General features: G+C 41.6%; 1 protein-coding gene across 1 annotated transcript in view; it reads left to right on the forward strand.

Annotated features, from left to right (window-relative positions):
- The window catches only part of supt5h (SPT5 homolog, DSIF elongation factor subunit), a 79,139-nt gene that overhangs the window by 1,917 nt on the left and 62,656 nt on the right, over window positions 1-14,566 (forward strand). The window contains 3 exon segments of the mRNA XM_060856267.1: window positions 7,053-7,153; window positions 9,965-10,163; window positions 11,718-11,783. Of these exon segments, the coding sequence (XP_060712250.1) occupies window positions 7,073-7,153; window positions 9,965-10,163; window positions 11,718-11,783 (346 nt within the window). The 5' untranslated portion in view covers window positions 7,053-7,072.

Below are 14,566 nucleotides of genomic sequence, written 5' to 3' on the forward strand. Positions count from 1 at the left end.
AACAGAAAAGGTGCAATTACACTATAGTGTAGGCTACAGACTCACCAACTGGAGGAAAGGAACAAGTCTGCAAAGAAGTTACAGAGAAAGTGGTGGTGGGGATGGGGAGGGGTATAGCTTGAATCAGAAAAGATTAGGTTTAACTTATAGTCAGTAGTTAGAATACCTTGTGGTTTAACTTTGCTCTGTTTAAAAACTACTGCGTTGTTAGTAAGTCATTAATTCTTTTGTTTACACTATTAACTTGATGTCTGGTGCTGGTACCTGGGTGTGCACAGATTATTGAAGGTAACAGGGCAGGTGCAGAGATCAGTGATGAGTGTGTGGTGCTGGAAAAGCACAGCCAGTCAGGCAGCATCCAAAGAGCAGGAAAATTGATGTTTTGGGCATAAGCCCTTCATCAGGAATGAGGCTTGTGAGCTGAGGGGTGGAATCATTCCAGATGAAGGGCTTATGCAGGAAACGTCCATTTGCCTGCTCCTCCAACGTGTTTGATCTGCTGTGCTTTTCCAACAGCACATTCTTCGACACTGATCTCCAACATCTGCAGTCCTCACTTTCTTCTCCAGAGAGATCAATGAATAAAGCGTATAGCATTCTCGGTTTTATTAATTAGAGCAGTGAGCACAAGAGTAAGAAGTGATGTTTAGCTTGTCAGACCTCTGTTGGAGAGTTGTGTAGAGTTGTGGGTATCACATTATGGGAAAGATGTGCAAAGGTGCTGAAGTGATTTACTGGAATGATTCTAGAGATGAGGAACTTCAGCAGTGAAAATGTTGAGTGTTCTCCCTGAGAGAAGGCACCCAAGAGAAGATTGGATTGAGACTTTTGAAATCATCAGCAGGTTGGATGGAGTAGATTGGGAGATACTGCCTCCACTTAAGAAAGAAGACCAAGAGAACATAGGCTTAGTGATTTGTAAACAAAGCAAGGATGAAGTGAAAAAAAACTTCACAATGAGATGTTAGGGTTTGAAATGCACTACCTGGGAATGTAATGGAATCAGTTTCAATTGAGACATTTAAGAGGGCATTGAGTGGTGTTTTGGATAGTAATGGGATATGGGAAAAAAGTAGGAGACTGGCCGTACATAATAAAGCCAGTGCAGACATGATGGACCAAGTGACCTCCTGTGTTGTAATAATTTCTCATTCTATCACCACAATAATCCGCAGTAATTGGTCTCCTGCTTGATGGTCTCTAATCCTTGATGACTGTCACTTGCCACTCTCTGTCTCTCAGTGCCTGTTCAATGGCTATTGTTGCTCCCTGAACACTCTGTAATTGTTCCATGGCTGGCTTAATTCTCTGCCCCCCCCCCCCCAACTTAGTGCTTACTGATCTTCTTCTGGCTTTTGTCCTTCTCTGTCTGCTGGAAAATAAAGCTGCAAATTTTGGCCTCTATATAAAGTGAGTGGAAGGGATTAGTTGATTGTCACCCATGCTCTTCTGCATTCACAATGCGATGTGACATCAGCTGTGGTGAGCTGAGACAGCAAGAGCAGACTGATAAGGTTGGAGGGAGAAAGATTGAGGGGGAAGGCCGAGGAGATGGGGAATGGTTATAGAATACAATGGAGGGGTTTTAATAGAGATGGTGGAAGAAGTGATGGAATGGTGATCGTATGAGATGGTGAAAGTATTATATTAGAATGGAGTTGGCTTGAGGTGAATAATTTTTGAAGGATGGAATGTGATCGGAATTTAATAAAATGAAGGTCCAAATTTCACTCCATGTTTTGTGGGTTACTGCTAATTAGTCAATGAAAAGAGGACTTTTTTGACATCCTGCATATAGACAGTAAATGAACAGGATTCTTAAACAACCAAATGTAACTTATAAAGAGCTGCATGCCGCTCCAGAGATATTTTTAGTCCACTCCAGTGATACTGAGATTGAGAACCTTAACTGATAAAAAGAGGGCATGGGAAATAGAAACCTGGGATTGCAAGTATACAAATCCTGATGAGATAATAGGGCAACTAAATGGGATAGTTTAGAAAAGAATGTCCTAGAATGGTAGCAGCATTGTAGAATTTCAGTTTTATGCAGAGACTGGAGAAGCAGTGGTTTTTATCCTTTTGACCATAAGATATAAGAGCAGAAATTAGGCTATTCAGCCCCATTGAGTCTGCTCTGCCATTCAATCATGACTCATATGTTTCTCAACCCCATCCTCTCACTTTCTCCCCGTAACCCTTGATCCCCTTGACAATCAAGAATCTATCTATCTCAGTCTTAAATATAACCCAATGACCTGGCCTCCACAGCCTTCAGTAGCAGTGAATTCCATGGAAGAAGTTCCTCCTTATCTCCGTTCTAAAAGTTTTCCTTTTACTCTAAGACTGTGCCCTTGGGTCCTAGTTTCTCCTACCAATGGAAACATCTTCCCAACATCCACTCTGTGCAGGTCATTCAGTATTCTGCAAGTTTCAATTAGACTGCACACTTTCTTCCCCCCCCCCCCCCCCCCCCCCCAACAACCCCCAATCCTGCTAAACTTCATCAAGTACAGACGCAGAGTCCACAAATGTTCCTCATGTGTTAACCTTTTCATTATAGAGCCTCAGAGGTACATCCTTGCTTTTATATTCAAGTCCCCTCAAAATAAATGCCAACTTTGTATTTGCCTTCCTAACTATTGACTCAAGTTTACCTCGAGAGAAACCTGTGCTGAGAAGGTTAAGGGAAAATTTAATAGATGTTCATAATCCAAAACGTTGTAATGCTGGTTCAGAATTTAAAAGACATCCCTTGATTAATAGTGGGTGGCATGGTGGCACAATAGTTAGCACTGCTCTCTCACTGCGCCAGAGACACTGGTTCAATTCCCATCTCTGACAACTGTCTGTGTGGAGTTTGCACATTCTTCCCGTGTCTCTGTGGGTTTCTTCCGTGTGCTCCGATTTCCTCCCGCAGTGCATAAATGTGCAGGTTAAGTGAATTGGCAATGCTAAATTACCCTTAGTGTTAGGTGAAGGGTAAATGTAGGGGAATGGGTTTGGTGGGTTGCTCATCGGAGGGTCGGTGTGGACTTGTTGGGTCAAAGGGCCTGTTTCCACACTAAGTAATCTAATCAAATAACAAAGGGCTTTGGTCAAGTAAACAATGAGAAACTATTTCAGCAACAGAAGGTCAGATGACAGAAAACTAGCCAAAGAACCAGAGTAGAGATGACTATGTTTCCTCATGTGATGAGTCAGGAATGCTTTGCTGGAAAGTATTGTGGAAATAGGGTCAGTAATATTTAAAAGGCAGTTTGATATTGGACATTGAAATGGAGAAATGTGTAGGTCTGTGGGGAAAGAGCTGGGGAGAGGGTTTAGTTGAGGGTTCTACCAATGAGCTTCTACAGATACAATAGGCTGAATAGCCTCCTTTAGTGTTGTATCTTTTTATTGCGTCTAGTTTAATGCAGTGGTGACTGAACAGATAAGTCTGAAGGTTTACCATTTGGACCAGAGCAAATACTGTGACAAAACCCTTGGTTAAAAAGGCTTTAGATATTAATTAGTGTCAAAGATGAGTCAGTACCCATCATAGAAAATGCTGTTGGAAATTTGTGATTTGTACTTGGTCAAAATATGTTATTTAATATGCCCGCCTTGCAATATTGGGAGAGGACTTGAGGAAATTGGTATAAATATTGGGTGTTTAATTCAATGCATGAGGTTTTCAAAATAATTTTAAAATGTGCTGCAGTACCTATCAGTAAACTGGATTAATTGATGTAACTAACTAATCCAGAATATGGGAATGAGTAGATTTTCAGCCACATTTTTTTTTCTGAAGCATTAATCGCTTCCTCCCATTTGACTCTCCATCCCTATGTAACTTTCCTGCTGTTAGTAACAATCCGTTTCCTGTGAATAGTAAGTCACCTTCTTTATGGAGAATGCAAGTTAATTTTAAAAATCCATTATACTCAAAAATTTGCTTGTAATATTGCATTCTCATGGCTCCCAATGCAGCTAATTAAAAATAGGAAAATATTGTAGTATCCATACCAATGTGGGTTCACTTTGTCTTCAGCTGCAAATGTGTTGCTGGTTAAAGCACAGCAGGCCAGGCAGCATCTCAGGAATAGAGAATTCGACGTTTCAAGCATAAGCCCTTCATCAGGAATAAGAGAGAGAGCCAAGCAGGCTTAGATAAAAGGTAGGGAGGAGGGACGAGGGGGAGGGGCGATGGAGGTGGGATAGGTGGAAGGAGGTCAAGGTGAGGGTGATAGGCCGGAGTGGGGTGGGGGCGGAGAGGTCAGGAAGAGGATTGCAGGTTAGGAGGGCGGTGCTGAGTTGAGGGAACCGACTGAGACAAGGTGGGGGGAGGGGAAATGAGGAAACTGGAGAAATCTGAATTCATACCTTGTGGTTGGAGGGTTCCCAGGCGGAAGATGAGGCGCTCCTCCTCCAGCCGTCGTGTTGTTGTGTTCTGCCGGTGGAGGAGTCCAAGGACCTGCATGTCCTCGGTGGAGTGGGAGGGAGAGTTAAAGTGTTGAGCCACGGGGTGATTGGGTTGGTTGGTTCGGGTGGCCCGGAGGTGTTCTCTGAAGCGTTCCGCAAGTAAGCGGCCTGTCTCACCAATATAGAGGAGGCCACGTCGGGTGCAGCGGATGCAATAGATGATGTGTGTGGAGGTACAGGTGAACTTGTGGCGGATATGGAAGGATCCCAAAGGGGCCTTGGAGGGAAGTGAGTGTGGAGGTGTGGGCGCAAGTTTTACATTTCCTGCGGTTGCAGGGGAAGGTGCCGGGAGTGGAGGTTGGGTTGGTGGGGGGTGTGGATCTGACGAGGGAGTCACGAAGGGAGTGGTCCTTGCGGAACGCTGATAGGGGAGGGGAGGGAAATATATCCTTGGTGGTGGGGTCCGTTTGGAGGTGGCGGAAATGGCGGCGGATGATACGTTGTATGCGGAGGTTGGTGGGGTGGTAGGTGAGAACCAGTGGGGTTCTGTCTTGGTGGCGGTTGGAGGAGCGGGGCTCAAGGGCGGAGGAGCGGGAAGTGGAGGAGATGCGGTGGAGGGCATCGTCGATCACGTCTGGGGGGAATCTGCGGTCCTTGAAGAAGGAGGCCATCTGGGCTGTGCGGTGTTGGAATTGGTCCTCCTGGGAGCAGATGCGGCGGAGACGAAGGAATTGGGAATATGGGATGGCGTTTTTACAGGGGGCAGGGTGGGAGGAGGTGTAGTCCAGGTAGCTGTGGGAGTCAGTCGGTTTATAATAGATGTCTGTGTTGAGTCGGTCACCCGAGATAGAAATGGAAAGGTCTAGGAAGGGGAGGGAGGAGTCTGAGACAGTCCAGGTGAATTTCAGGTCGGGATGGAAGGTGTTAGTAAAGTTGATGAACTGTTCAACCTCCTCGTGGGAGCACGAGGCAGCGCCGATACAGTCATTGATGTAGCGGAGGAAAAGGTGGGGGGTGGTGCCAGTGTAGGTGCGGAAGATGGACTGTTCCACATATCCTATGAAGAGGCAGGCATAGCTGGGGCCCATGCGGGTGCCCATGGCAATTCCTTTAGTTTGTCTTCCCCGACATCCACATTATATTGGCTTTCCATTGTATGTATGGTTCTATGCTGCAAGACAACTAGAATGTCTTTGTACCTTTAGACATGAGAAAGAATAGGTGTCTCTCTTGTTCCAGTGGGCAAGGAAAAAGTATGTTCACCAAAGCTCAATTACAAGAATGAAATGCATGAATTAAGCAATGGTCAAAATCCCAATTCAGTGCTAACATTTATCCACTATGGTGAACTGTGTTCTATGTTTTCTGTGATCAAACAATTGCATCAATTTAGCATTCACAATTGCTGTCAGCCTTTGAAAACTGCATTTTCATGTCTGTGTGCTCTTTTTAAGCAAGATCAAAGGTTAATAATTTAACATCCCCAATAGTGTTCTCATTTGTTTTCAGAATCTATATAACACAATTATCTCTTAACCTTGTAATCTAATTTCCCCTGCATCTATTTACATCAAATACATATGTGGACAAGTCAATTTCTCTAGAGTTCCCTATTGTGACTGTCTTGTATCTATGTGGAAATACTTTCTTGACATCTACCCCATTGAACCCTTCAATAATGTTAAAGCTATCAAGTCACCTCATCAGCTCTCTCTCTTCTAGAGAAAAGAACCCCAGTTTGTTCAATATTTCCTGACCAGATCATCTGTCTCATAAATCTTCTTGTTCAACTCCTTATTTTTATGGCAGACACACCACAATTGCCCCATGTGTCTGAATGTTGTATTATCTAATAATGTGCAAGTTTAGCATATCATCTCTTGCTTTTCACTTCTATTGCTGTAGAGTCACAGGGTTACTACAGCATGGAAATAGATTCTTTGACCCTTCAAGTCCATGCTGATTTTGGATAGAACACTCCAAACCAATTCTGTTGTCTCGCTCAACTCCTTTAACCATGCAATCTCATTGCCTCAGTTTCCTTTTAAAATGTTGTTCATTTACACTTGCACCATGCTCTTAGACTGAGATATCCAGGACTTTACCAGGCACTGCATCAAAATAGTCTGTCCTCACATTACCGTTTTGTTTCTCACCCAGATCCTTAAATATGTTTGCTCTTCCTTGTACCATCGGTATCTAATTTAATGTACGTATTAGTGTTACAGGTCTATATTGTTCAAATGAATCTCCCTAAGTTCGTGAACTAATGTATATGGGCGGCATGGTGGCACAGTGGTTAGCACTGCTGCCTCACAGCGCCAGGGACCTGGGTTCAATTCCCGCCTCAGGCGACTGACTGTGTGGAGTTTGCACGTTCTCCCCGTGTCTGCGTGGGTTTCCTCCGGGTGCTCCGGTTTCCTCCCGCAGTCCAAAGATTGGCCATGCTAAATTGGCCATGCTAAATTGCCTGTAGTATTAGGTAAGGGGTAAATGTAGGGGTATGGGTGGGTTGCGCTTCAGTGGGTCGGTGTGGACTTGTTGGGCCGAAGGGCCTGTTTCCACACTGTAAGTAATCTAATCTAATCTAAACTCCATAGGAAATTGCCTAAATTCTGTGCTTTCTATAAATTCCTTTTCCACTTCAGGCTTTCGCTGAATCTACAAGATGTCTGATAGCGATGGTAGCAACTTCACCGATGACGAGAGTTCCCACAGTAGTGAGGCAGAGGAGCAAGAAGATATTGAGGTACTTAAAACTGTGTGAATTCGCTTGTTACTTTGGAGAAAATGAAATATTGGCTATTTGTGACTAAATGTGCCATCATTCCCACCTCTCCTCAACTCCTGCTTGTATTTGTGATTGGATTGAATGTTTGAACTCTTCGTCAGCTGTAGTTCAGTGATATCACATTTGCTTCTGATTCAGAAGATCGTGGATCCAAGTCCCACTCCAGGGACTGAGCACAAATAGAAGCAGAACACGGGTATTTGCTCCTTTTAACCTGCACCACTATTCAGTAAGATTATGATTGAATTTTTGCCCCAGTTATACTTTCCTGCCCTATCCCATGTCTCTCAATTCCCTTTGCATCCAGAAATCTGTCAATGACTCTCTGCAGTTGGGAATTGTTCCACAAACCTCTTAAAAGACAGATATAAATTAAACTCAATCATAGCCATGCTTTTTATTTGGTAGGAATGAGGCACGGTAAAGGTGAAACTGTTCAATGAGAGGACATATTCAGCCAGGACGAGAGTGGTGATGAATTGGGACTGTTCTATCCTCTTTACAAGGAGGAAGTGAAGAGCTCTCAGACCATCTTGTTAGGGGATGGAGATGTAGAGGAATTGGATGACTAGTGAAGCGGAGGCAGTTAGGACCAAGTAATGGAAATTATTGAAATACTGCAGGACATTAGAGAAACTTCAAACATAACTGTTAAGAGGCTATTCAGTTGGAGAAGAGGAAATGGAATCTAGATAGAAGGAAACAAGTTCAGTGGGATAGTAGCAGGCTGAAATGATGTGTCTGTCAAGGCTAACCTACTTGTGATTTTTGGGAAGGATGTGGGTGTTGGGGTATTCTGTAGGAACTTAATATCTTAAAGAGGATATCTCCAGAGGAGTTGAGGTCAGTAGTAGTCCTAGTTTGATGTTGGTGATGTGAAAACAGCACCATCCTTGTCAGCATGTTTGAAAGCAATGATGAAGTTAGACCTGAGAGATTGGAGTTCAGCGTGTTCTGAGGGAGACAGGTTAGAATGAGTAAGGACAGCAAAGAAATTAAAATGACTGATGTCATGATGAGCATTGAGGTGCCAGGAGGAGGAGTCTGATTTTTGGTGGGAAGGATATAGTGATAGAATGTTGGATATAGGCGAAAGGGTCTGTTGGTTATGAGGAGGACATATGCCCAAGTTAAGTATGTACATGGGTGAAAGGCAATGGTAAGAATTCAAGAGTCGTGTGGAACCTAAATTACATTGACTTTATGGCATAATCGAATAAATATGAGTCTGTCACTGACTACAGATTGTTTCACATCAGAGATGGAAAGTTTAGACTGTAAAGTGAATACACCCCTTCTAGGTGGGACTAGAAGAATGGATTAGGTCTGAAGAAACAAATGGTGGGGGGATGGGTAGGAATAATCCAGAGGGCAACGGAACCTATTTATTGATAGAGGTAGCATTCATTTGCATCTGAAAAGAGAAACATTTTGTGTTAAGGCTATGGATAAGATGAAGAATGAAATGAAACTCAGGGCAGCTTTGACACGGGATGAATCAGTGCTGTTAGAGGAGGTAGAGTCTGCAAATATGGCAACTTATGATATGCAATGTGGAATTCAGCACACACAACATGGGCAGCACGGTGGCACAGTGGTTAGCACTGCTGCCTCACAGCGCCAGCGACCTGGGTTCAATTCCCACCTCAAGCGACTGACTGTGTGGAGTTTGCACATTCTCCCCGTGTCTGCGTGGGTTTCCTCCGGGTGCTCCGGTTTCCTCCCACACTCTAAAGATGTGCGGGTCAGGTGAATTGGCCATGCTAAATTGTCCGTAGTGTTAAGTAAGGGGTAAATGTAGGGGTGTGGGTGGGTTGCGCTTTGGCGGGCCGGTGTGGGCTTGTGGACTTGTGGACTTTCCACACTGTAGGTAATCTAATCTAATCTAATCTAAACAGCAGACTAAGGAATGTTGTTTATGCACATCATTGCACAGTTGAATCTTTCAAAGGCAGTCTTTTGACACATTTGTCAGAACTTACTTTCTACAGAAGTATTAAGGGTAAAAATTTGAAATTAGCGCAGCAAAATCAAAAATTGCTAGACTATGTTAATTGTTTTCAGTTATTTTTTTAAGAGACTCCAGATATGAGACACATTTGTAGTGTCACATGGAAATGAAAAATTAACACAAGCATCCTATTCTAAGTTGAGATATTTAATGACATATTTGTAATCTTTGGTACTTCTGCTATCTTACCAATCTAAAGAAGAGAAACCTAAAATAAATCAATGTGAAAGCAGGAGATAATGTTATAATATGATTGCATCACCTGTAAATGAATTGGTGAGAATGAAAATTGAGTTGCTGAAAACCGAAATTTTGCTCCTGAAATCAAAATTTATCCAAGGCAATATTTTGATTCCCAGATGCCCTCATGACTGCTATTTCCTGTAGCCTTAAATAAGTATCAAAAGTCCTTCTTACTGCATCAGGAGAATATGCTCCAACAGCTTCATGTGACTTCTACATTCTTATCATGCTGTATTTAAGGACGTACCTCCTCAAATTTTTGTTGATTTATCAGTGATTATTTTGTATTTACACCCAGTTATTCTGGTTTCAGCCACATTCCTCCTATCCAACTACTTCATGAAGATTTCTCATGTTTCCACTTAGTACCAGAGAAAAGAACTTTGGTTTATGTAATATTTCCAGATAGTTGTGTTCGCTTAATTCTGACTTGTTGACAGATTCCATTTAGCTTCTTAATTTTCAAATATTTACTTCATCATTGATTTGTCTCAGTCTGTTTTGTTGTCATTCAGGAGGAGGAAGAGCTTGCCAGTAGGGGCAGTGAGAAAGCAGAGGCAGAAGGTGAGATAGAGGAAGCGGAAGAAGCTGAAGAGGAGGAGGAGGAAGAGGAGGAGGAGGAAGAGGAGGAAGAAGAGGAAGAGTATGATGAAGAAGATGATGACCGACCCAAGAAGAAGCCACGACATGGAGGATTCATCTTGGATGAAGCTGGTACTGAACATGATATGCATTTTTCTGCAATAATGTGCCTGAATGTGTTTTTTAAAATCTGATCATCATCTTTCATTATCAGGGAGCAGTTTTAATAGTTATTTTCAACCAACCTGTTGACATATGAAACGGGGACATTTGCACCTGGGCCTTCTGGCTCTGCACTGCAAGAACCACCAGCATAGTTACAGTAATGAATGTTTGCGAAATCTTCTCAGCTTTGCAATCTTTGTTTTGAGAAACAATTTCCACGTTTTTTGGGAGAATTGCATTTGCTAATGATTTTTGTGAGGGAATAAACAGTTTGAGAATTTGAACAAATTTACCTTAAATTTGAGATCCTCTGTGCTTGAAATTTGATGTTTCACTAAATACCATAAAAAATAATTGTATAATATCTCTTTGGAGTATGTTCCTTGAAATTTGTGCCATTTTCCAGTCACTCTCTTTACACCATCGACACATTGCTGTGTGCAAGAAGTGAGTGCTTATTTGATTTTTGAAGTGGAAGAAAAATACTAATGGATGAGAAATTTATGTTTTATTCCAATGAGCCAGTTTTATTCCTGTTTATGCTGACTTAAGACTTCACATTAATGGGTGCATGTATAATTACCATGGGAAGCAGGATATGCCCAACACGCTGTGAGCACTCAGGTGGTCAGCTTGGACTGTTTTGACTTCATACCTGTTGTGGTCTGACTGCCAGATGGAATTTAAAAGGTTGAGGTACATCATTGTCACCTTGTTTTTATATTAAGGTGGTGGCAAGTTAGTTCATGCTTGTTAACGGCAGCATTTGGATGACTGTGTGAAAACCAGGAGAATTGATGTTGTAATTTTTTTGTTCTTTTATAGCATGTGTGAAGCTGGTAAAACCAGTTTTTATTGTCCATATCTCCACAGATCAGTGACTTGCTAGGCCAGCTCGGACAATTAAGAATCAACCACATTATTTGATGGCTGGATATTCTCATCACTTTTAATTATACTATACTTTTATTCTAAATTTCTTTTAATAATCTGAATTAAAATTCCCTAGTTACTATGGTTGAGTTTGACCTCCTGTCTCTGGATAGCCAACCTAGGTCTTTGGATTATTAATGTGAACATTCCCCTCTCTTATCCAATCTAGCAGTCTGACCAAACAAAAACCGAACGTGTTAAAGTAAGTCAGCAGAAATGGTAGCATCTGTGGACAGAGAAACACAGCTAACCTTTCAAATCCAAAGACTCTTCAGTTCTGAAAGAAGAGTCATATCAGACCTGCTGAGTTTTTCCAGCACTCTTGATTTTTATTACGGATTTCCAATATCCGCCTTTGTATTGCAGTCTGTGAATTCTGGCAGATGTGATTTTTGTTTGGAAGTGATACAAATATTTTAAAGTTTAAAGTAATGCTGCTTAAAATGTTTCTCCCTAACAATTCATTTGGTGGTACCATTGCCATGCTCATGAGAATTATTTCCAAATAAATAAATTTGGAACTTATTTGAACTTGAATGTTTGTTTAAAATATCAGAAAAATTGAAATTTGTTCTTTCTTTTAAAAAGATGTGGACGATGAGTATGAAGATGAAGATCAGTGGGAAGATGGAGCTGAGGATATCCTTGATAAAGGTTTGTTTAGAGTTAACATTTACTTTGTTCACGGCAATCTAAAATATACGTAGTGCAAACATCAAATTTGTTCTCTCTGCTAGCCTTTTGTGTCTTAGTCGAAAATTGTGACGCTGGAAAAGCACAGCAGGCAGGCAGCATCTGAGGAGCTGAAGAATCGACATTTGGGACATAAACCCTTTATCCCATTCCTGTTGAAGAGCTTATGCCTGAAATATTGATTCTCCTGCTCCTTGGATGCTGCCTGACCTGCTGTGCTTTTCCAGCGCCACACGTTTCGACTCTGTCCTCCAGCATCTGCAGTCCTCACTCTCCTCCCTATTGTGTTTTAGATCAATGTAGATGATTTTATAAACAAACTATATGAAATAATTAGCCTTTGTATTCGGCTTTCATCTGTATGTTCTCATTACATGTAGTAACTGAAAAATGTAACAGTTGGTTATAATGCCTCCACTTCTGTTCAAAAATGAAAGGGCTCACAAGTTAGAAGCTAATTCAATTAAGATTGTTACTGGTATTCATGCTAGTAACTTACATAGGCGCATGTTATAACTATACAGCCAGAAGTGTTTATCAGAACCTAGTTAATCACCTTGTTCATACCTACAATAACTCATTTACTGGTCCTGGATGAGGTTAAGCTGCCTTGGTTTCAGATGTTAACCAGTTGCTTTCTCCAAGCATTATTTTAAAGACAAACTGTTTTAAAGGTCATATGCCCATGCTTTTGTCTCTGTTTCTATCCCACGTAGTTATTCTCTCCCTTTTGTTATCTACTGTTTGCCTTCACTCACATACTTTAATTTTTTACTTCCTTTTTCTTTAAGTCTCTCCATCATGTCCGCACCCTTTAATCACCTGTTTTCTCTAACACTTGTACTTTACCTAGAACCATTTTATTCCTAGAGTTAATGTAAAAGGTGACTGGGAGGGAAACTGCACCTGGCATTAGGAGTGAACAAATGGACTGAGCCAGGTAGCCTTTCTGACCCCATGTTCAATTTAAAAACATGGCATGGTCTGTACCAATATGTCGAGGAGCGACTACAAACCTCACAGGCAAGAAGAAACAAGAATAGTAAATAAAACTGGGAAGTCTCAAAAGCTTTGTTTTGGATGAAACATTTAAGTGATACCCTCTCCACTTGTCCAGGTGAATATAAAAGTGCAATGATATTTGGGTTATTTTCTAAAAGGATGTGATTAAATGAAAGGGATCTATCCCTCATGCTTATCTTTATAGAAAGCTATCTACAAACCCAACTTTCTGTATATATGCACCACAGTAATCGGTTTGAGGTCACCAAGCAGGTAATCTAGTTGTAAGGATTGTGATTCAGCAGTAATAAAACTTAAAAGATTTAATAACATAGGCTTCATCTCTGATCTTTCATGTTATTACGTGTTTAGATTAGATTAGATTGCTTACAGTGTGGAAACAGGCCCTTCGGCCCAACAAGTCCACACCGACCCACCGAAGCGCAACCCACCCATACCCCTACATTTACCCCTTACCTAACACTACGGGCAATTTAGCACGGCCAGTTCACCTGACCCGCACATCTTTGGACTGTGGGAGGAAACCGGAGCACCCGGAGGAAACCCACGCAGACACGGGGAGAACGTGCAAACTCCACACAGTCAGTCGCCTGAGTCGGGAATTGAACCCGGGTCTCAGGCGCTGTGAGGCAACAGTGCTAACCACTGTGCCACCGTCCCGCCCAAAAATTACTGGTGTAATGTTTATGCTTAACTTCAGTGAATATATAAAAGGCGCCTGAAATTAAGGGCACTAAAAGAAGTGTGTCACTTTTGCGCTTTCTAATACCTGTTAACCCATTTACCTGATGCACCCGTATTTGTCTCGAGATGTTTCTAATGTAGCAATGTATTGTATCTTTGTATCTAAGACAGGACCTGGAACACCTGAAGCAATCTTCAATTAGAGACAATAGTAGTTTTTTAAAAATTGAAAAAGTAATCTCTGCTGAACAAGTGCCAAGAAACTTTTTCCAATATGGCCTATTCTACACAATATCTGTTACCATGTGTACTATGTTGTGATATTTCTCTGCTATGAATTCTATGCAGCTGAATATTTTAAATGTAATTACAAGCAGAAGGACCAACTGGCCTGTTTCTCACTTTCTATGTAAATGCAGAAGATGCAAAATGTGCCGCTCATCAGTTGCATTGTTTTATTTGTAGTTTCAATTTAGTATGCTATGCTGTCTACTTATGATTCTGCTTCCCCTATACAGGTCAGAACAAACAGGCCATAGTATAACCCACACTTCCTTTAGCACCAATTTAGTTTTTTGCCCCACTCAACTTCTCTGATCTTGGTTTCCTGCACTGTTAAAGTGAAGGTCAGTGTAAGCTCAGGAAGCAGCATCTTATCTTTCATCTGGGCCACTTACAGCCTTCTAAACTTCACCAGGAGTTCAGCTATTTCAAATGACCTCTGTCATTTTCAAAAGGACAAGAGCTGGATATTTTGTATTTACATCTTATTTTGTCCCATATTTCTTGTCCCATTATCACTTTGCACCATCATTCCTTCTGTTATTTCACCTCTCCTGTTTTGCTCTTGCCTCCCGTCCCCCTTCCCTACTTTTATATTTACTTTAAATTAACCAAAGACTCAAATCATTAATTTCATTTCTTCCTCCACAAATGCTACCTGACCTGATTATATCCATCCATTTTTATTTTTGCTGGATTTTTCTGTTTCCCATCTAGGGGTTCTAAGCTGCATTGACCCAATGTGACCTTCTAAT

This window comes from Hemiscyllium ocellatum, chromosome 47, assembly GCF_020745735.1.
Source record: "Hemiscyllium ocellatum isolate sHemOce1 chromosome 47, sHemOce1.pat.X.cur, whole genome shotgun sequence".
In the NCBI taxonomy this organism is placed as follows: domain Eukaryota; kingdom Metazoa; phylum Chordata; class Chondrichthyes; order Orectolobiformes; family Hemiscylliidae; genus Hemiscyllium; species Hemiscyllium ocellatum.